The sequence below is a fragment of the Panthera tigris genome, chromosome E3, assembly GCF_018350195.1.
Source record: "Panthera tigris isolate Pti1 chromosome E3, P.tigris_Pti1_mat1.1, whole genome shotgun sequence".
Classification (NCBI taxonomy): domain Eukaryota; kingdom Metazoa; phylum Chordata; class Mammalia; order Carnivora; family Felidae; genus Panthera; species Panthera tigris.
The window spans coordinates 23,070,060-23,092,438 of NC_056675.1; the positions used below are offsets into that span (position 1 = coordinate 23,070,060).

Below are 22,379 nucleotides of genomic sequence, written 5' to 3' on the forward strand. Positions count from 1 at the left end.
TGTCTGTGACTTGGGCCTGCCGGATCGCGCGGCTTCCTGTGTGAGCCTTCTCTCCTCGTCAAATGCGGGTGAGCTGATTCTGACCATGCAGATACGTGAGGATTTGTATTATGATAGAATTTAGCCCAGCAGCTGCCACAGAGTACATGCTTAATATTGCTGGCTTTCTTCTCTGCAATTCTCATTTTTTAAGTAGGAATGACAGTTTTTTAGAAGTAAAAATGGCACATACTCATTTTCAGAAATTCAGGTGGTACAGGAAAGTACAATGAAAAAAGCAATAAATCCCTCAAAATCCCACAGTGTAGAAATCAGTGGGAATGTGTGGTGTTCAACCCAGACAGACACCTCTTCCTGCCCCAAGTTGGAGGCTGGCCGGGCACCAGTGGATAGATAGATGGATCCATAGAGGGGATGCGCTGTCCTGCACGTGCTGTTCTTTAAAGCCAAAATGTATACAACATAACGTTCATTTGAATGTGACTAGAAAAGGAAGATCGACTAAGTGAAAGCAGAGGAATCGTGGAGCCTGAGATAACAGGTTCTTCCCCACAAAAGATACCAGCCCCCAGAAGATCTTTCCAACGTTGCTGAAAAAAGATTACGAAAACCATCAAGAGGCTGGGGTCCTTGCTTTGGGTTAGTCATGTTTGCATCTCAGGTAGCTGCTGATACCAGCTGAGCTGCTCTGAAAGAGGAGGGGATTAGCATTCTTCATCCTTCCCATCCCCCTCCCCAACCTCCAGATCTGGCTGCTTTTATTATTTTTCTTCGCTTTTCTTTTTTTTTTAATTAAAAAAATTTGGGTGGGGGTGGCTCCTGAATGGCTCAGTTAAGCGTCCGACTTAGGCTCAGGTCATTGTCTCGCAGTTCATGAGTTCAGATCCCACGTCGGGCCCTGTGCTGACAGCTCAGAGCCTGGAGCTTGTTTCGGATTCTGTGTCTCCCTCTCTTTCTGCCCCTACCCTGCTTACACTCTCTCTCCCTCTCTTGAAAATAAACATTAAAAAAATTTTTTTTAATAAAAAAAAATGTTTATTTGTTTATTTTGAGGGGGGAGGGTGGGCAGAAAGAGAGGGAGAGAGAGAGAATCCCCAGCAGGGTTAGCACTGTCAGGGTAGAGCCAGACGTGGGCTTGAACTCACCAACCGTGAGATCATGACCTGAGCCAAAACCAAGAGTCAGATGCTTAACCGACTGAGCCACGCAGGTGCCTTTTTTTTTTTTTTTAAATAATCTCTACACCTAGCTTGGGGCTTGAGCTCACAACCCTGAGATCAAGAGTTGCATGCTCCACCAACTGAGCCAGCCAGGTGCCCCTATTTTTATTAAGAGCTTAAAATCTTTTTTTTTTTTTGAACTTCATACAGTAATTTTATTGTTGGTAGTAATGGTATAGCTATTTTGAAACTATTTCATGTGTAATGTAGGATAAAACAAGCAATTCATGTTAATGTTAAGAACCAGGATCTTTTTTTTTTTTTTTTTATCTCTTTTTTATTCTAGTGCAATTGACATACAGTGTTATGTAAGTGTCAGGTATACAGTATAGTGATTCAACAATTCTGTACTTGACTCAGCACTCATCACGGTAAGTGTGCTCTTGATCCCCTCACCTAGGTCACTCATGCCCCCACCCCAAATCCTAAAATCTTGACGCTCTGTTCTGGAAGCTCCGTTCTTTCCGCTGCTCTTTTACCCCCACTTCTGTACTCCAGAGCCCCCGCTACAGTTGGGCTCCTGGTTGCCTGAATCTCACCTCCTCACTCAGGCCTCACCGCCACAGCCCCCCGGGGCGCTGGGAACTGAGGTTAGGAGGAACTGCTCTCTGAGAGTTGCCAGCGGGGAAAGCACACAACACAAAGGCAAACACTTGGGCCTTAAGGATTTGAAAATTAAACCCTGGTCATTCAGTGTTTGTTTTTAATGTTTGCCAGTAAACTGTATTACCCTTTTACATTTCAAGAATATAAACCAACACTGTATTCCATTTCCAAATAGGCTGTTGACGTTTGCCCACATTATCTGGTGACAGATGGATAGAAAAAGTCTGTTTGAAGGAAATTTTAAATAAATTTTGAACAATTAAAAAATAACCTACACCATTTCCCTGTCGCCCTAAGTTGCTAAGCGCCTCCCTAGTTCGATCCACACCCACCCTTCTTGCAAACCACGTTCCACTCCGGCTCTTCTCCCTTCTCCCCTCTGCCCTTTGCCTGTCCACTCTCCTCCCACCTCCCCACGGAGCCTTCTGGAGCCTTCGGGGGCCTCCAGCCTGCAGTGTGAGTCCCCTGGATGCACTTGGGGGATGCTGCCCTTTCCCTGCAGCTCAGCCCTCGCACCATCCCCTCTCCCAGCCCACTGCCTCCCTGGCCTTCCTGTCTCTGCCCTCTTGCCTCTGCTCTTTGCCAGTGACCTCACCACTGTGTTGCATTGTTCCTTCTGTCTCCTGTCTGTTCCTGTGGCCACTGCCCTCGATGGGCTTCTCCTCCTCTCCCAGCTGTTCCTTGAGCTTTTTATCTGCCTCCCCACCCTCAGTCCTCCTGAGGTGCTGCATTAATCTTCACAAAGCACCACTCTGACTTTGTCCCCCCACTCAGGACCCTTCCCTACCTCCCCAGACCCAGTGTAAGGGTCGATTTAAAAAAACATTTTATTGAGGAGGTGTTCACACATATGCAAGAATGGGGAGAGGAGTCTACTGAACCCCACGTCCTCATCACCCTGCTCCAGCATGGTCATCTCCTGGCCATCTGTCTCGTATATACCCCTTCTCTAAAGGGGGGCAACTCTAAAAATAATCACAGTGCCATAATCACCCCTAAGTCAGAAATGATTCCTTGATATCAGTAATCAGTGTTCAAATTTCCAATTGTCATAAAGGTCATAATTTCACCGTCTGAATCAGGACCCAGGTTCATTGTGCACATCGGGATTGCTCGATGTGTCTTTTATGAACTACAGACCACCCTTCCGGACCCTTCCCTCCCTCTCCTCCTCTCCTCTCCTCTCCTCTCTCTCATAGTCTTGCAATTTATTTGTTGAAAATAAAGCCCTTTCTTAGCCCACAGTTCAGGGCTACACTTTCTCTTCCAGTCTTCTGTCTGTGCACCTCAGGCATCCCACCGCCCTCTATAATCAGCCGGAGCCCTTGCTCCTCAGAGCTCTTACTGTATCAAACCTTGCATCTGCCCCTGAGAACTCCCAAGTGGAAGCCTGGGTGCGTGGGGGTTTATAGCGTGGGAGCATATCAGGGGGTCTTGGTTTCTCAAGGAGCTTCTGGAGAGCGAGGACCAAGTCTTACACTTCTTTGTCTCCTCTCTGCCAAGTGGGGCACAAGGCTCTGTGCATCATGGGCACTCGGTACATGTGGGTGATCCGAGTGTGTCTTCTTAATGGGGTGGGAGTTAACTGAAGAAAAGCAGGCTATTTTGAAACAGAAGAGGATTCTCATGCAAGAACAAGGAGCTTAGAAAACTAGGGGTGGGGGTGGGGAGGAAAAAGAACTGGTCTCAAGCAAAGAAAATCAGAACCGAGCCGGTGCTAGGGGACGTGGGGAGGGCGGCTGAGGCTGAGCCTGGGCTGGGAGCCCAGGGGTACACGTGGTCATTACATTCCCGGAACGCTGCTTAAAGGATCAAGCAACCAGATCGGGCATCAGGTGGCTGTGGAGAGCAACTCCACCGTGACCTGGGAGCCACTCCAGGAGCGCAGCCAGAGAGGGCCTTGTTTTCCAGGCTGGCTTTGGGGTGACTCAGGCTGGAATGAAGAAACTAGATTTCTGTATGAAGGCGTGCCAAGTTCTGTATGAACAATGTAACCATGGACGTGCTGGCAGTGTGCCTGACTCTAGAGAGAATGCTGGGGAGGCTCACTTGGTGATACCAGAGATGTACTCACTTGAAATGTCGAGAGGAAGAGCATCTCCCCAGATGACAGAGGAGTCACAAAGAGGACAGAAGGGCAGTTGGTGGGGTTTGGAGACTCTTTCCAGCCCTGAGAAATAAATCCAGAAGACAGCTAGAAATAAAAGCAGTTAAGTATGTCAGTAAGTGTGGTTTGGATATTCCTGCAGCCAGAAGGCGCTTCCCAAGATAGGGATTTACATGTGATCCTCTGTGGAGGATCTGGGGCTGAAGACCCCGGGGTTAGCGAGGCCACCTGCACCCAGCAGCTCCTACCCTGTAGTGCCCACCTAGTAGAGAAACTCAGACCTCAGGATACACAGCTCTTCACAATCTGAGTGGGATCAACAACTGGGATCCATTCCCACCAAATAGGTCTGTTGAGAAGATAGGAGCTCCTGTTTTAGGGATCTATAGGAATGCAGAGGGGGGTGGGGAGAGGGAGAGAGAAAGGATTATTTTCTCTGTGGCAGGTTTCAAGGTGATGATTTAAATTTTAACATTTATTTTTATTTTTTTTAATGTTCATTTTTGAGCGAGAGAGAGAGAGAGGCAGAGAGAAAGGGAGATGCAGAATCTGAAGCAGGCTCCGGTCTCTAAGCTTTCAGCATAGAACCTAATGCAGGGCTCAGACCCACAAGCCACGAGATCATGACCTGAGCTGAAGTTGAACGCTTAACCAACTGAGCCACTCAGGCACCCATGCTTATTTATTCTTGAGAGAGAGAGAGAGAGCAAGAGAGAGAGAGAGAGAGCGAGAGTGGGAGGAGCAGAGAGAGAGGGAAATACAGAATCGGAAGCAGGCTCCAGGCTCTGAGCTGTCAGCACAGAGCCTGATGCGTGGCTCGAACCCACAAACCGTGAGATCATGACCTGAGCTGAGGTCAGAAGCTCAACTGACTGAGCCACCCAGGCGCCCCTCAAGGTGATGATTTAAAGAGAAGTCCCTGATCTGTAAAATAGTGATGATTTCCAAGGCCATCTTGGAGCAAAGACACCTATAGGAGTGGTGCATTCTTCAAGTATTTTCTGGCATGTGGTGCTTTTCTGTGGCACCTGGCTTCTGTGACCTTGACCGCTTTCTGTCTTTCCTCCCCTAGAGCTGGAACACAGCAGGCATTGGCGAGACCTTGACCGACGATCTGCCCACCTTCAGCCTCACCCCTCTCGAGTACATCAGCAATGTAAGAGTTCCGTGCACTTTTCTCCAGGGGCAGTCATAGCATTGCAGACCGTGCCTTGTCTTTTGATTCTGGCCTCCTGGGAAAGTAGTCATTACCGCATCGGTGCTGTCTGAACCTATGCTTCCTATGGATGGAGTAGTTTCCATCCATATCCAGGACTTTATTTATTTTTTTTTTAATTTTTAAAAAATGTTTATTTAGTTTTGAGAGAGAGAGAACGAGCACGATCAGGGGAGGGGCAGAGAGAGAGAGAGAGAGGGAGACACAGAATCTGAAGCAGGCTCCAGGCTCTGAGCTGTCAGCACAGAGCCCGACATGGGGCTTGATCCCACAAGCCATGAGATCATGACCTGAGCCGAAGTCGGGCGCTTAACCGACTGAGCCACCCAGGTGCCCCCATATCCAGGACTTTAAGGAAAGGCGGCTGATTTCCTTATTAAATCAACTGACGAAAAACAAGCTGATTTCAAAAATGTAACATGTTCATACACTTCCCGATGTGAGGCATGACCAGTACCTAAGGGCATCACAGTGTGAGTACACATAGGAAATTCTGACTTGGGAGGACAGGAAGCAGGTGGCCAGATTCTTCTCTGGACTTTTCAGAGGAACAGTGTGTATATAGTTCTGAATTCAAATTCAGCAAACATTTTAGTGAGCACCTATTATGCACCAGGCCCTGTGTGGAATACTTTCATGTGGAATTTCACAGCAGGAAATAAATCTCTTAAGAATTGTATTTATAGAGGTTTAATATTAGAAAAAGAACAGAATAGACCCTACAGGGGAGCGGGGCAGTTCAGGGTCCTTTCCTCCATTCACCCCTGGGAATTGACAGTCACCAAGACATCTGCACGTGGCCTTTCTTGTCCTTCCTTGCTGCAGTCTAGCTCTGTCGCTCTTGGAGGTCAGTGTGCATGACAAATACTGGGTAGAGGTAATATAGTCCAGCTCTGAGAGACATCTGGGATTCTCCAGGGTGATTCTGGGATAAGCAATCTCTGCCTAATGCTGTCACTTTAGAACCCACTGCTGTGCCAGTTATGACTCTATTGTAAGAGATACAAAGGAATTTTAAAAGTGACCCTTGTATGGTTAGACATGTCTGGTGATCCTACCAGCAGTACCGAGGAAGATGGCATTGTTTTCTCTGTCGGTTGGGAGGGTGTCCAGTTCAAAGTGGCAGTCACTTTCCTCCCGTTTTCCAGGCCATTACCTGATAACCTTTACTGATGAAACTATTCAGATGTGGGCTGCTTTTCACAACAATGGCAATAACCTTATTTTTAGAATTGAGCCAGTATGCATTACAATCTAAATTGATTCCGGAAATGATGATGCTGGAAGGGACTTGAGAGATTATTGAATGATCTTAAGGAATCATTCCTGAGGAAACTGAGACATGGAGGAGTAAGGGAGGGCCCTTTTCCACCTGGCGTGACGCCCCTGAGTTACAGATTGTCCCTGGGGGCTGGTGACGTGCACTCAGGAAATGAACACTCATCGAACCCACACTGTGTGCAAGCTCAGTGCCAGGCTTTTATCAATGCCATGAGTTAGCGCGCCATCTAGGCAGAATTTTATCTTGACAACAATGTGAGCTGGTCGGCAGTAATGTTTCACAGGCCAGCAGCAAGGCTGTGGGGAGTGAGAGAGGGGCAGGGAAACCATTTATCCAGTAGCCACTCTGTTAGGACGCCAGGAGCTTTATGCATGTATCACAGCATTAATTTCACCCTTGGCACGGCCCTTTGGAGTAAGTATGAGGTCATTGTCATGTCAGAGATGAGGACACCAGGAAGGTCACACGGTGGTAGAGCCAGAACTCAAGCCCAAGTCCATCTGACCACAAAGCTAGCTCTTCATTTTTCCTGAGTCACTGAGCTTACCCAAACAGGATATCAAGGAGTATTTATTGCGTATGTGAGAACGGTAGGAAAATATCCTCAGGTGCGATGGTAGGCATCCCTGTCTGCACTGATTTCCAAAAGATGAATGTCGACAGAACTCCCGAGGGAGACCTGGAGTCATGGGAACTGTCCAGGGACCACAGCAATCCCCACCATCTAAGCCAACTCGTTGAAGTTTAAGATACCAGGTTATCGAAATTTGGCACCTAAGTGACACTTTGCCTCCTTGGTGAATGCCCTCTCCCACACAACAGCCGCACGAACATGATATAGGGCGAAATAGGAGAAAATGCTTTGAAAAATGAAAAACACTGTAGATGTGAGGTATAGTGATCCTGACGCTTCATTTCAAGTACAGCTGGGTGTGTGGATTTAGCCAGAAGGTCATGGCTACAGGTGGGAAGTATACCAAACACAGGAGCACTCCCCAGACTCTTTGCACATAGTCAGTATTCAGGAAGTACCTGCCACATGGAATCAGAATGGAGAAATCCCATAGCATCCTTTTCTTCCTCCAGCCTTGTGGGAAAATGATGAATTCGTTGCCATTTGCAAGCTGAAAGGCATTGTGATGGTTGTTATTAGTGAGGAAAGTGGCCCACTTGTCTAGTTTGAAATTTTTTATTTTTTTTTACATTTATTTATTTTTTGATAGAGACAGAGCACAAGTGGGGGAGGGGCAGAGAGAGAGGGAGACACAGAATCTGAAGCAGGCTCCAGGCTCTGAGCTGTCAGCACAGAGCCCGACGCGGGGCTCGAACTAACAGACCGCGAGATCATGACCTGAGCCGAAGTCGGACGCTCAACCGACCGAGCCACCCAGGCGCCCCCCACTTGTCTAGTTTGAATGAGAGACTGTACTAAGTAAATGAAAGGAAAAAAGGCTGACTTCGTTTATTTTACCATCTGTGTGTACCTCTTTAAAGGGAGAGCAAACTACTCTGTTTTGTTAGCATGATGGACCATAGGATGTTTAGACTTACTATAGCCAGCCCGCATTCAGTATTTGGAAATGTGTGGAATCTCCCTCTGGGCTGGGAGATTTTGGGGGTCTGCCACCGTGTCGGTGTGTGTGAGGCCAGGAGGGGAAAATCTTACTTGGATAATCCTTGGACTTACATTTTGCAGAATCAGTATCAACTGTAAATTTAAATGTATGGGATAAATATAGAACCCCCCAAAAAGCAACAACAGGGTCAAAGCCATTTAAGAAAAAAACAATATGTTGTCATAACTTGAAAATCAACCTCATTTGTGAAACAAAAGCATATATTGACCTTAAAACCAAAACAGGCATGAGTTTTAATAGAAACTGGTGTCTGAAGTCTACCCATGATGACTGCCATGTGCGTCTGACAAACACAGGACAAACACTGTATTATTTGTGGGCTCATCCCAAATGTCTTGTAATCCGGTCTTTTACGAGCCCCCACCAGCCAAGAAGGTGGTGTTGATCTTTATTTTCTAGAGTTTGTATTATCCAAACAACAGTTTTCCCTCCAGGTTAATTCATAAGTAGCTTTTTTCCCCCAACAAAATTCCTTTCTTCTCGTAGTTAGAACATTTCTAAAAGAGAGTCCCATAGCCAAGTCCAGGAGACAGGATTTGAACTCTTGCTTGGCCATGCACTTGCTGACCTTAGCACCTTACTGGTTTGGGATCTATGAATAGTAATAATAACTTGTTATTGCTTGTCGGTATCTATTACCTCATTTGAGGTAGAGATTGCATTGAATGCATTCCAAAAATAGTGAGGCCATTAGTGTGAGGATGAATCTGTGATATACATGCAAGTTCCCATTGATTTTTTTAAGGTGCTGTCGTAGCAGTCAGTATTACTGCACACTGGAAAGATCAGGGGCTGCCCCAGGCCTAATGGTTTTGTCTGCACCCTAAATGCCTGCACGCGAACGTACTGCAGAAATAATTACCTGTGTTAGTGTGGGCTGAAAGTGCTTTCTTCTGTTTCAGATTGGGCAGTATATCATGTCCCTCCCCCTGAATCTCGAGCCTTTTGTGACTCAGGAGGACTCTGCCTTGGAACTGGCGCTGCATGCTGGGAAGCTGCCCTTTCCTCCTGAGCAAGGTGAGAAGGGCCCGCCAGAAAGCAGGGAGGGGGCTCGCTGTAGCTGCCGGCCTCCCCCTACCCGCACATGCCCCTCTCCAGACTCCCTGGGAGAGAGTTGTTGAGACTCTAAAATAGGGACAGGAAAGATGGGGTCCACCTGATGTACCCCCCGCCCCCCGAGAAACTTCTGCAGGACAGAGTAGATTAGGGACAGGGTGACTGCCTCACCGTGTGCCAGGTGTCCCTGGAGAGGGGCTCCGCCAGTGCCCCTCAGCCGGGGAGGCAGTGGCACGAGGGTCCGGGGTCCGGGTCACACGTACTCACTGGAGGTGGAAGCGAGCTCTGCAAGGGTCCCACCCGGTGAATGCGAGCCCCTTCTCTCTGGGAACAGTGGCACCCAGAACAGTTTTGCTCGTGAGAACAAACATAAACCCTTCACCATAGAGGTGATGTTCCTGTCCAGATGCCTCTGGCCACAGCTTGTTCTCAACCCCCCAGGTTTCCTAGAATCTCTAAACCGACAAGGTAAAATGACAATGAATTAAAACTTCTTCCTTTTTCTCATGATCTGGGCCTGGCGAGGTTGAACAGGGACCGTATACTTTCTGATCAACAATCATCTTATCCTAACATTGGATATTATAGGCCTCCTTCATAAGGTTGGACAAACAGAAAAATCATGTGATATATAAAAGATTCAGCAGCTTAAGAAGGTATCACAGAATAAAATCACATCTGGTTCTGGGGCGGAAGCCCTAGATTTCACGTTCTTGGCCTTATGCTTGTTTATGTTCATCCTGTCTTGGTTTTTAACTTTCTAGTTTGTGCTTGTTGTATAGATGCTAGATATCAAATAAGGTCATGGGTTTGAAAGAATAAATCATGACGTCCTATCATCGAACATGATGGTGTTTCCGTTTTCCCACATGCCCTCTGGACGCCACTGTCTGCACAGATGATATTTGACATGCAGCTTTATGTTCTGTATTATTATTATTATATTATTATTATTGGTGGTGGTGGTGGTGGTGGAAGCACTTTGCTTACCTTCTAAATGTACTATTATTCAGTGCTTGTCCCCATACTTTTTTGTTTGTTGTAATGTTGCTCTCCTTCCTCCCCTTCTTCCCATTTCTGCTATCAGGTGGCCACCTTCCTCCCACCCCCCAGCTCAGGCCTGTGTGGCCAGAATAGCTGCTCCATCCTCCCCCTTGCCCCGCCCCAGCCTGACTGGCTCTCCCCGACGTGGGCTTGTCACATCGCAATCTTGCTGGGATCTCGCAGCCATTGCCTGTTTCCTCTGACATGGGGTCCACGTGGTTCTCAGGGAGCCCTCTGTGACCTAGCTCTGGTCCCCCAGCACCGCCCCCTGCTGCGCCCCCCTCCATACCCCTTCTCCCTCCCCATAAGTGGTGTGACAACAAGAGTCACTGTGTGCATAGCACCAAGTGTGTGGCACACACACTCGACCCGTGCCAAGGCCTCTGGTGATTCCCGTAGCAGCCCCGGAACAGCAAGACTGTTGTCCCCTCCATTTTACAGCAGATGACGAGCATCTCTGAGAGGTTGGGTGGCACCCAGCTCATCAGTGGCTGGTGGCCTTGGCCCAGGTCTCAGTCCTGACGTGCCGCCTGTTCCCTGTTGGCTGTGACCACTCTCCCGCCTTCCCAGCTGGTGTGGGGCTGCCCTCCCTCCAGGCCCTCATGGCTACGCCCAGTCCCCTGCCTTTGGGAACACAGAGATCACTCTCCCTCCCCTGTTTCTTCTTCTGAATCCTCTTCTCACTCAAGTTGATACCAGTTGACCTAAGTTGTGATTGTTTTCGGTTCCCTGCATTCCCCACTGAGACCATAGCTCCCTGGCGTGTTTGTGCATACAACACGTGCTGTGGGCCTGGTCACTCGGAAGGTAAAAGCTGTTGGCGATGGGATTGTCCTGAGCAGGACCTTCTGGTGACCTTTTCTCCCTCCTAGGGGATGAGCTGCCTGAGCTGGACAACATAGCTGATAACTGGCTGGGCTCCATTGCCAGAGCCACCATGCAGACCTACTGTGACGTGATCCTGCAGATCCCTGAGCTGACCCCGCACTCCACCAAGCAGCTGGTCACCGACATCGGTGAGTTCCCCCCCAAACCCAGGATGGGTGATGGGAGGGACAGCTGGGGCCCGAGGCATCTGTCGACTCCAGCTCTCCCCTTGACTTCACCTCTGGGCTTGGCTGTGGAGCGTGTTACAAATGCAGATTCTCTAGACCTGGCCCCCAGGGATTCTGGCCTTGTTAAGTCTGGGTTGAAGGCTGGACGTCAGTATTTGGAAAAACGTCCTGGGGGATCCTGATGGGCTGCCGAGGCTGAGCGCTGTTAAGGGGAGCTTCAGTGAGGCGAGTCCAAGTAAGTGATACAGACGTGTGTTGTGCTGCCTTGTCTTCTGCTGCTGCATTTGTATAATCACCCAAACCAATGTTGTCACCACGCACCAGGCATGCCAGGCAACGAGCCGAGCCCTCATACCCACATCCGGTGCCATGTTCACGTTCAGAGCTCCCCCGTAAGGTTGGCATGTGACGGAGGTCTCCCCCTCCATCGTGCTGAATAACGAGGCCACCTACCTCGAGGCCGTGATACCTGCCTGCCCCCTGGGTTAGAGGGGCACATGTCCACCTGCTCCCACCGGCACCCATCCCTACAGGATGTGGTGCTCTGAGGCTGGGGTGCTGCAGGCAGGTGGAGGGGAGTCTCCCCACTCTCTTGGTATCATTCCATTGACCTGTCTGCTCTTCACCTGAGGCAGCTCTCGGGGTGGTGGGGAGAGGGTGGTAAGAGCCTCGAAGATCATCAGCTCCCTGGGGACCTAGAAGAGCTTTGACCTGGATGGACCACAGGGCCAAGCCGCAGAAGAGATAGAAGTGAGGCACCTTCCTCCAGGTCTCAGAGCCACTAGTGACAGAGCCAGGCCCGGAATCCAGGTGTCCTGGTTTCATTCCACCATCAGCTCTCAGCGGTTACAGAGGAACAGCCAGCCCTTCTCCACGTCACTGGGCACAGTGTTCAGGGAAGACGGATGGGGAGACTCAGGGGCTCGTAGGTGGTCCCTGTTAGTACAGACAGAAGCACTGAGGACGGAACGTGCCGGAACTAGTGAGACGTGGGCATTGCCCCTATTATTTCTCTCTCTCTGTTCGTGTCCCCCTGAATCCTGTTCCCCATTCAGCAGTGATGGAGCATCTGTTACGTGCCAGCTGCAGGGCGTGGGGCTTTCGGCCATCCCTGGGTTTACTGAGCTCACACAGTGAGGAGTGTGGTGAGGAGCCAGGAAGGTAGGGCTGGTGTGTGAAGCTGCCAGGCGGTGGCACCACGGGTAGCACCACAGGGGAGGGCTGTGGCCACCTTAAAGATAAATTAAGCATCAAAACAAAACCCAGACTCACTCTGCTGGCCAAACAGAAGTGTCATGGGAGACCGTGGGCTGCCACTCTGATGCAGCTCCTGGCTCCCAGTAGAGTGGAGCTCAGTTACGGATAAACTCGTGCGGCGACAGGTACCTGGCCAATCGCTGGCGCCCTTCCTGGGAAGCAGCCTGTCCTGGGCTGGACATGAGCCAGCCAGCCAGCCAGGGCAGGGCAGGGCAGGAAGCCTCCAGAAGACACCAGGGAAGATGCAGGCCGCGCCTGGAGCTGCGGTCCCGTCAGCGAGAAGACATGAGCCCCGCCATTGACGGAAAGTCGGCAGGCGTCTGCAGGGCATGCCAGGGGTCTGCAGAGGAACCAGAGAACGCCGTAGGCAGCTTTCCTCAGGTCCGGATTGTGCCTGCCCAGGAAGGAGGAAGTCGGGGCAGCGCTCGGTTACCAGCCGCGACACATGCTTCCATGGCAACACAGGCTTTGTCCCATTTCGTCCTCTCTGACTACATGGCATCGACGGAAAGAAGCAGAGACTCAGTGAGAAAGGACTTCGCTGAGCTCAGCCCGAACTTGGAAACCAGTTTTCTCCTTCCCCGCTCTGCCGGTGTTGGTTAGAGTCATGGGGCTGCTTTTTAGGAGGACAGAGTCGTTGAACCATCTCCTGGAGATTCTCACTGCTGTGGTCTGGGTGGGCACAGGAATGTATCCTCAGCTGGTGCCCCAGGGGGTTAGTGCGGGAACTGCAGTGCACTTAGGCACCGACCTTGACTTCGTGGTGGGGATTCTGCTCACAGAAGCCCTTGTGTCCCCTGACTCGGGTTCTCCATGTGGCCGGTGGGGTCCACTGGGGAGTGTGGCCAGGAAGTCAGAGGAGTCCCACTATACAGCTTTGAGTGAGGTCAGCTGGTCCAGCTGGAGCTGAGCGTGTGGTTGGGTGGTGGGGACGCTGTGGGGTTGGCCAGTCCTTTCTTCAGTTAGAATTCCTGAATTCGGGCCGAGCTCACAGTAGGTTTAATCCTCTTGGGAAAACCCTCAGAGTAAAGGCCTGGCTGATGGGGGCAGAGTGGACACCCAGCATCTTGGGGGTCTTGGGGTGGACCTCTCTGTTTCTCACTCAGGAAGGCCTCTAGGGCTCTGTCTCGCTCGGCGCTCAGTCTGCTTAGCTGTGTCTGTCCGCTCCCCGTCCCCACAGATTACCTGATCAACGTGATGGACGCCCTGGGCCTACAGCCATCTCGCCCCCTGCAGAACATTGGGACACTCTTGAAGAGCAAACCCGAGGACTACAGGCAGGTCAGCAAAGGCCTGCCCCGTCGCCTTGCCGCCACGGTGGCTGCCATGCGGGGTGTGGAGTACTGACCCCCACCCCCGGACACCCAATTAAGAAGAGGCACAGGTCTGGGGTCCTGGGGTCACAGAAACTCTCCAGAATGGAGTTGCTCAAAAAATCTGCCCAGCGTTGGACAGGGTTTGTCTTAAAAAGATGCGGTTCATTTGTATAATCAAAAAAAGGGGTTGTAATTAGAGGTATATTATTTATTAGAGCAGGGTTTTCAGATGATTTTCTAAAAGATCCGATCTTGAAAATGGAATTGATAAATATTGTGAAAAGAAAGCTGTTTTCTTTCCTCCATGAATATTTGGGTGCCCCCCCGTGTGCCGTGCTCCAAGCACCAGGACCCGGCCGGGAAGGAGGGGAAGAGGCACAGAGAAGGTGATGTCAGACTGTGGCACCAGGGAAACAGAGTGCATCTGGGGGTGGGGCAGCCCCCACACCAGCAGGTCAGACAGGTGTATGGCAGTGAGGGACCCGTGTGGGCCAGGCCCCGGGGGCACGTCCAAGGTCAGTGGCATGGAAGTAGGAAGTCAGGTCAGAGGGGCGGTGGGGGCCAGACCACAGACTGGCCTGTAGGCCGTGGTGAGGACTTGGGCTTTTGCTTTGTCTTGTTTTGAAACTCACGGATCATGTGGATTCTGTCAGGGTTTTTGCCAGGAGCTTCTGTATCTGTTAAGACTGTAATTGGCCACAAGTAACAGAATAGTGTAATTTGAGTGACTTTAGCAAATAGGTGTTGATTTTTCTCAATAACAAGAAGTCACACGGTGGTGGCTGCGGGCACTGACTCAGTGGCTGGATGGAGTCAGGACCAGGACTAGCCTCCTGGTGATCTGGACCTTTTCCTCGTGTGCCTCCTCCCGGTGGGCTGACTCCTGCAGCTGCAGGTATCACAGCCGCATTTTGGTGGGTGATGAAGGCAGAGAGGGCATGGTCCCTTCCACCGTGGAGGCAGAGGCCTCCCCGCTGGCCCCCGCAGCTTTCTCCTTGGCCTCACAGGCTGTTTCTTGGTCACCAGGCATCCCCCCGGCTGCAAGGGAGGCTGGGAACGTGGGGTCAGGGCTGGCTCCAGCCAGGGTTTCTCAGCCTGGGCACTGTTGTCGTCTTGGGCTGTCCTGACTGCTGTGCACCAGATGCTGGTGGCACTCCCCAGCTGTGACAGCCAGAAAGGTCTCCAGACGTTGCCTGAGGGAGGACAGACTCCCCTCCAGCAGGGAAAGCCTGGCTTAGACCAAGCAGGATTTGTTGCCCTGAGGAAGCTGGGTTTCTGTGAGCAAGGGAGAAGGGGGGCAGTGTCTCTCGGCGTCCATTACTGGAATCGACGTGAAGCGTGTTCCCGCTTCTGGACACGCGTTACTTCTCTCTCCCTTATGCCCCTCCACAGCCTCCGAGGCAGCATGTATCATCCCTGTCTTACACCCGAGGGAACCGAGGTGGGAGAGGTGTAAGGGGCTTGTCTGGAGTCCCTGGCACCGTGGCTCCCGCAGTCCTGACCACGGAGCGGGAGGCAGGCAGCACTGCCTGGCCCCAGCTGGGTCCGCCGGCTCGTGCTGGCTCTCGGGAGCGGCACCGCCGCGCCCACGGCCCCTCGTGAACCAGCCCCTCCAGGCTGCCAGGGCAGGTGTCGCGCTGGCTCTGTCATCCAGGGGTTCCCATGCGCTCTGTCCTCACATCCTCGGAACCAGTTTTGCTGGCCCTGAAAGAACTGTGAGTCTGCACCAAGAAAAATATTTTGGTTTCTCATGTGGTGGATCACAGATTGTCCCTGGCAGGGATCGAGCCTGGCTCCTGCCTCGAAGAAGCGAGAGCCGGAAGCCTGGAAGGTGAAATGTGCTGTGGAAAGTGGAAATCTCTTTGGGGTGACCTCTGTGCCAGTGTCTATAAGAGCTGCTTGATTCCTGGCTTTGCCACCTCCCAGCCATGTGACCTTGGGGAAGTCACGTCAAGTCTCTGAGCCTCCTTTCCTAATGTGAAAAACGGGAGCCATGGTGGTCCCTAACTCAGGGTCATTTGAAGAGCCACCGAGATACAGCAGCGGGTGAAGCACATAGCAAGTGCACAGTGAATGTTAATTTCATAGTCTCTAGTGTCTGTAACCTACCATCCCTTTTGGGGTAAAGATGGGAATTACAGAATGCTATTTTCTGGGCACTTTGGGTCCTGCCAGCCTAACTTTTCAGCCCTGAAAGTCTCTGATGGCCCCAGGGTGGGAACAGGACAGAGCTCCTCTCCTCCATATCCGGAGGGATGAGGGGAACCTGTCTGTCTGCCTCAGAGCCTGCTTCGGAGATGGGGTGTCATCCGTCTTCACCCTGGCCCTCAAGGCTGCCCTACGAGCAGGGGTGGCGCTGCCCCCCAGCAGCCTGGCCTTGCTGTCACACGTCCACACAGAGCTCTGGGGGCAGGGAGCACCCTTCCCACTCCTGCTACAAAACATCCCGGGCAGAACCTCTGAGTTCAGGATGAGTATGTGGCCCAGGCCGACCCAATGGCCTTCATTCTCGGGGCTTTTGCTGGGACACTGTACAAGAAAGGGGAGCTTTTCTCCCACTGAAGTTGCTCAGCGGACAGAATGGAGTCTGGAACCTGTTGGGGTAAGAGCAGCACATGGAGAGAGCCTATTTGAGTGGGACATCAACACAGAGGAAAATAAAGCCAGGAGCTGAAGAAATAAATCACCCCCACAGCATCAGATGAGACAGTAAAGACGAAAGCCCTGGGCTCCTGTAAGGGACCGGCATTCTTATGACCGCTGGCAGCAAGAGGATGAGGCTGGAGTTTTACCTGTCACATACTAGAAGAGTGATCTCAGGCATCTGACTTCACCTCCCTGAGTCTCAACTTACTACCTGTAACATGGAATGGCAATAGTTCTCCGTGGTTATGAGAATTAAATGGAATAAGACTTACAAAACACTTGGCCTGGCGCCTGGCATGGGGTGTTTGATACAATGTAGCCATTATTTGATGCCAACAACAAATAATAACAGTGGTGACAACTATCCCTCATAATAAAAGCAGTAGTCCTAGGAGTAAACGTGGTAACCACCAAGAACTGTGACTCCAGCCTGCAGACTCGCCTGGCCCCGAGCTGGGAAACCCGGCTTCCCCTGGGCCCTCCACACACAATCCCTGACAGTGCTGCCTTTGGCCACAGTGGCACCAAGTCTTTGGCACCTCCTTCCCCCACAGGTGCCACTGTGGGCACTTAATGGGAGGCCAGCTTGTTTGCCGTCCCAGCCAAGGACCCAGGTGTTCTAGACAGGCAGGAATGAGCCCTCAGATGCCCAGGCTCCTTCACGACTGGGGCTGGCAGGTGGTCAGCCATCAGCACCCGACAGACCCCTTTTTTCTTTGGCAACAGCTCCCTGATCGCTCTGGGGAGAGCCATCATGGTTCCCATATGTAGCAATTAAAAATACAAGACACTTAGTTAAACTTGAATTTCAGAAAAATAATAAATGATTAGTATAATATCTCCCAAATATTATATGGATTTACTTATATTAAAAAATTAATTTGTTGTTGAGGAGCCTGGGTGGCTCAGTTGGTTGAGCGTCACATTCTTGATCTTGGCTCAGGTCGTGATTTCTCAGTTCATGAGTTCAAGCCCCTCGTGGGGCACTGTGCTGACAGTGCGGAGCCTGCTTGGGATTCTCTCTCTACTCCTACTCTCTCTCTCTCTCACTCTCTCAAAATAACTAAACTTAAAAAAATTAATTTGTTGTTTATCTGAAATTCATATATAACTTGGTGGCCTGTATTTTATCTGGCAATCCTTGGAGCCATGACCCTCCCCCCGCCTGCCACCACCTTAGAACCATGTGATTCTGCTGGGGGCCACCTGGCCTCAGGTATGGGCAGAGGCTGACCAATCCAAGCAGCCTATGCAGCTGGTCACACTGATTGGTAGAGATAAGCACATTACCCAACCAGTGACCAATGAGAGTCCACCTGGGAACGTGCTGAAACAACTGGAAAAAAGGTATTTTCTCCTGTTGACTGAGCTGGGGAGCTGGGGAGTTTGGGGTTGCAGATGGGCTTTCTTGCTGTAATGTAAGGAGAGCCTGCCTGGGAAAGCAGAGAGACTGAAACATCATTTGAGCTGCTTGAGATTCATTTAAGCCAGCTTGAGTCTTACTCTCTCCATCTCTGTCCCTGCTATCCAAAGAAGTATAGTTGATGGCATTTGAAAAGTCATTAAGTCCACTGCATCAAGGACAACCCAAAAAGAACTTTAAAAATCACCTGCTTGGATTTCCCTGATGAACATGGATGCAAAAATCCTCAACAAGATATTAGCTAACTGGATCCAACAATACATTAAAAAAATCATTCACCACAACCAAGTGGGATTTATACCTGGGATGCAGGGCTAGTTCAATATCCACAAAATAATGTGACTCATCACATCAATAAAAGAAAGGACAAGAACCATATGATCCTCTCAATAGATGCAGAGAAAGCATTTGACAAAATACAGCATCCTTTCTTGATAAAAACCCTCAAGAAAGTAGGGACAGAAGGATCATACCTTGAGATCATAAAAGCCATATATGAACGACCCAATGCTAATATCATCCTCAATGGGGAAAAACTGAGAGCTTTCCCCCTAAGGTCAGGAACAAGCCAGGGATGTCCACTCTCGCCACTGTTATTCAACGTAGTATTGGAAGTCTTAGCCTCTGCAATCAGATAACACAAAGAAATCGGCCAGGAGGAGGTCAAACTTTCACTCTTCGCAGATGACATGATACTCTATATGGGAAACCCAAAAGATTCCACCAAAAAACTGCTAGAATTGATTCATGAATTCAGCAGAGTTGCAGGATATAAAATCAACACACAGAAATCGGTTGCATTCCTATACACCAACAATGAAGCAACAGAAAGAGAAATCAAGGAATCGATCCCATTTACAGTTGCACCAAAAGCCATAAAATACCTAGGAAGAAATCTAACCAAAGAGGTGACAAATCTATACACTGAAAACTGTAGAAAGCTTATCAAAGAAATTGAAGAAGACACAAAAAAAAATGGAAAAAGATTCCATGCTCCTGGATAGGAAGAACAAATATTGTTAACATGTCGATACTACCCAAAGCAATCTACATATTCAATGCAATCCCTATCAAAATAACACCAGCATTCTTCACAGAGCTAGAACAAATAATCCTACAATTTGTATGGAGCCAGAAAAGACCCCAAGTAGCCAAAGCGATCTTGAAAAAGAAAACCAAAGCAGGAGGCATCACAATCCGGACTTCAAGCTGTACTACAAAGCTGTAATCATCAAGACAGTATGGTACTGGCACAAGAACAGACACTCAGATCAACGGAACAGAATAGAGAACCCAGAAATGGACCCACAAACAGATGGCCAAGTAATCTTTGACAAAGCAGGAAAGAATATCCAATGGAATAAAGACAGTCTCTTCAGCCAGTGGGGCTGGGAAAACTGGACGGCGACATGCAGAAGAATGAACTTGGACCACATTCTTAAACCATACACAAAAATAAACTCAACATGGATGAAAGACCTAAATGTAAGACAGGAAGCCATCAAAATCCTCGAGGAGAAAGCAGGCAAAAACCTGTTTGACCTTGGCCACAGCAACTTCTTACTCAACATGTCTCTGGAGGCAAGGGAAACGAGCAAAAATGAACTATTGGGACCTTATCAAGATAAAAAGCTTCTGCACAGTGAAGGAAACAAATCAGCCAAACTAAAAGACAACCAACAGAATGGGAGAAGATATTTGCAAACGACATATCAGATAAAGGGTTAGTATCCAAAATCTGTAAAGAACTTATCAAACTCACACCCAAAAAAACAATCCGGTGAAAAAATGGGCAAAAGACATGAATAGACACTTCTCCAAAGACGACATCCAGATGGCCAACCGACACATGAGAAAATGCTCAACATCACTCATCAGGCAAATACAAATCAAAACCACAATGAGATACCACCTCACACCTGTCAGAATGGCTAACATTAACAACTCAGGCAACAACAGATGTTGGCAAGGGTGTGTAGAAAGAGGATCTCTTTTGCACTGTTGGTGGGAATGCAAGCTGGTGCAGCCACTCTGGAAAACAGTATGGAGATGCCTCAAAAAATTAAAAATAGAACTACCCTACGACCCAGCAATTGCACTACTAGGCATTTATCCACGGGATACAGGTGTGCTGTTTGAAAGGGACACATGCACCCCCATGTCTATAGCAGCACTATCAACAATAGCCAAAGTATGGAAAGAGCCCAAATGTCCATCCATGGATGAATGGATAAAGAAGATGGGGTGTGTGTGTATATATATAATGGAGTATGACTCAGCAATCAAAAAGAATGAAATCTTGCCATTTGCAACTACCTGGATGGAACTGGAAGGTATTATGCTAAGCGAAATTAGAGAAAGTAAAATATCGTATGACTTCACTCATATAAGGACTTTAAGACACAGAACAGATGAGCACAAGGGAAGGGAAGCAAAAATAATATAAAAACAGGGAGGGGGACAAAACATGAGACTCTTAAATATGGAGAACAAACAGAGGGTTACTGGAGGGGTTGTGGGAAGGGGGATGGGCTAAATGGGTAAGGGGCATTAAGGAATCTACTCCTGAAATCATTGTTGCACTATAGCTAACTAATTTAGATGTAAATTAAATAAAATTAAAAATCACCTGCTTGAGGTCCTTCCCTTGGCCAGGCCCTTGCTTCCAAGCCAGTATGGATGCATCAGGGCATTCCGACTGTCCAGCCTGACAAAGAACAAAGCTCAGGTCTGTGTCTTCTACTTTTATTTTCTAGAACAAAATATGTGCCACCTGGCAGCAGGCCCCCCATCCCTGCCCCTGGACCTGCTGCTCTTCCTGCTTTGCACAACTGCTGCCCTCACTCAGCCCATTTGCAGGGCTCAGCCAAGGCCAGGATGGAAGACTGCTGGGTCTGGGGACAGACGGCAGGGCATGTCTGCCTGTGTGTCTCTGGAGCAGTGACTGGCATTGGGAGGAAACCAGTGTGCTTGCCGGGAGGGTGCTCTAGGGTCTCTGGAGCCTGGCTGGGGATGTCCCAGCCAAGGATCAGGCCAGGTTGGAGGTACGGGCAGGAACCAAATGAGTACACATTTCCCATATATGTACCAGCACCGTGACCCCACACAGCCCTCGGCTTGGGACAGGCCAGGAGCTGCTGGTCTCTCTGTAGAGGGACACAGACTCTGGCCCTGGAAACCCATCGTCTTCCACTGGGGAGAGCACCACAAAGTGAAGTCTTGGGCAGTGATCTCGGCTTCTCGGATCTGACTTCTGGGCTCCCTGGGTCTAGACGGCATCGCCCTCACTGTCCGACTCGATGATATCCAGTGGTTGCAGACGGAGGGAGTCATAGTTGGGGGGTGGGGTGCCCGGGATGGGCAGGGTCTGCTCATCAGGATAGGTCCCAGGGTCGGGGCCCGGCCCGGCCACGTCGGGCTCGAAGCTGAAGTTGGTGTGAGCCTCCACCAGCTCAGCCACGGTGGGCGGCGGGCCGGCATAGCAAGCCTGGGCCCGCCTTTGCCGCAGGCTCTTGGCGAAGGCCACCAGCTTGATGATGGTGATCCACACGAAGTCGATGAGGATCTCTCCAAACTCGATGAGGCACAGCACTGAGCCCCCCATCCAGAAGCCAAACTGGCCGCCCAGGTTGGAGAGCAGCCAGACGATCTGTGGAGAGCAGGGGGCTGAGGGGCTGGCAGGGCTGGGGGTCGGGCCACAAATTCCTGCCTTGAGCCCTGCCCCGCCTCCCAGGTTCCTGTGAGGTGGGCCCTCGGCCGGGAAGGGGGACGGGGTGACCATCTCAGCCCCGGGGAAACTTCTTGTGACTCCTTTAGGGACGCTCCTAATTCCCCTGTTGGTCTCGGGACCCTCCCCACCCACAGGGTGCAGGGGCGGCAGGGCTGGGGTGTCAGGAGCCCCCAGACTCACGTTATTGGCTGCTGACTCCTCAATGGTGCGATAGTTGAATTCTTGGAAGTAGATGTTGAGCTTGACGATTCCCTTCCTGTAGGAGCAGCAAGAAGGGCTGGTGCCCCTTCCCCAAGACACACTGACACACGCACATGCACACTCACAGGAAAGGCAGCCGGGAGGCCCCAGTCCTCTGGCTTGAGCTTCTCACATGTCCACTGCCATGAGTGGTGAGGTCCAAGCAGAAGCCCAAAGTGCTGCCCTTCCTGGCCCCTCTGGGCCTTGGGCCACAAAGAGCATCTCTGCCCAGCATCACTCCTGTGGGCCCCCAGACTGGCTCTGAGCTCCCCTCCCCCACCCCCGGGGCGCCCGGCCCATACACAGCCTCTCCATAGAGTCCTAAGCCTTGCTCCTTCCTCAGGGGATCCAGGGCACAGAAAGTTGCTCAAGTGGGCTTCTCCTTTACACCTGATACTTCTCAGAAAAGCTATGCTCTCTTGTACCTCCAGGCTTCTGCCCAGACATCTTTGTCTCTTACTTAACAGCTCCTGCTCCTTCTTGGAGAGTTAGCGCAAGTGTCACCTCCCTCTACAGACCTCCCTTATCTCCCAGGCAGAGAGCT

General features: G+C 50.4%; 2 protein-coding genes across 4 annotated transcripts in view; one reads left to right on the forward strand and one right to left on the reverse strand.

The window, feature by feature from the left end:
* The window catches only part of COG7 (component of oligomeric golgi complex 7), an 83,267-nt gene extending 65,917 nt beyond the window's left edge, over positions 1-17,350 (forward strand). The window contains exons 14-17 of the mRNA XM_015538351.2: positions 5,006-5,089; positions 8,971-9,085; positions 11,041-11,184; positions 13,661-17,350. Of these exons, the coding sequence (XP_015393837.2) occupies positions 5,006-5,089; positions 8,971-9,085; positions 11,041-11,184; positions 13,661-13,827 (510 nt within the window). The 3' untranslated portion in view covers positions 13,828-17,350. The remainder of the gene's footprint in view (positions 1-5,005; positions 5,090-8,970; positions 9,086-11,040; positions 11,185-13,660) is intronic.
* Positions 17,351-20,462: 3,112 nt separating this feature from the next.
* SCNN1B (sodium channel epithelial 1 subunit beta) overlaps positions 20,463-22,379 on the reverse strand; it is a 60,891-nt gene continuing 58,974 nt past the window's right edge. For 2 of the 3 annotated variants that reach the window (XM_042971109.1, XM_007084097.3), the window contains exons 12-13: positions 21,776-21,851; positions 20,595-21,514 (exon numbers count right to left, since the gene is read on the reverse strand). In XM_042971109.1, the coding sequence (XP_042827043.1) occupies positions 21,134-21,514; positions 21,776-21,851 (457 nt within the window). In that variant the 3' untranslated portion in view covers positions 20,595-21,133. Of the gene's footprint in view, positions 20,573-20,594; positions 21,515-21,775; positions 21,852-22,379 lie in introns of those variants that run through there. The other variant, XM_042971111.1, reaches the window with a different exon arrangement.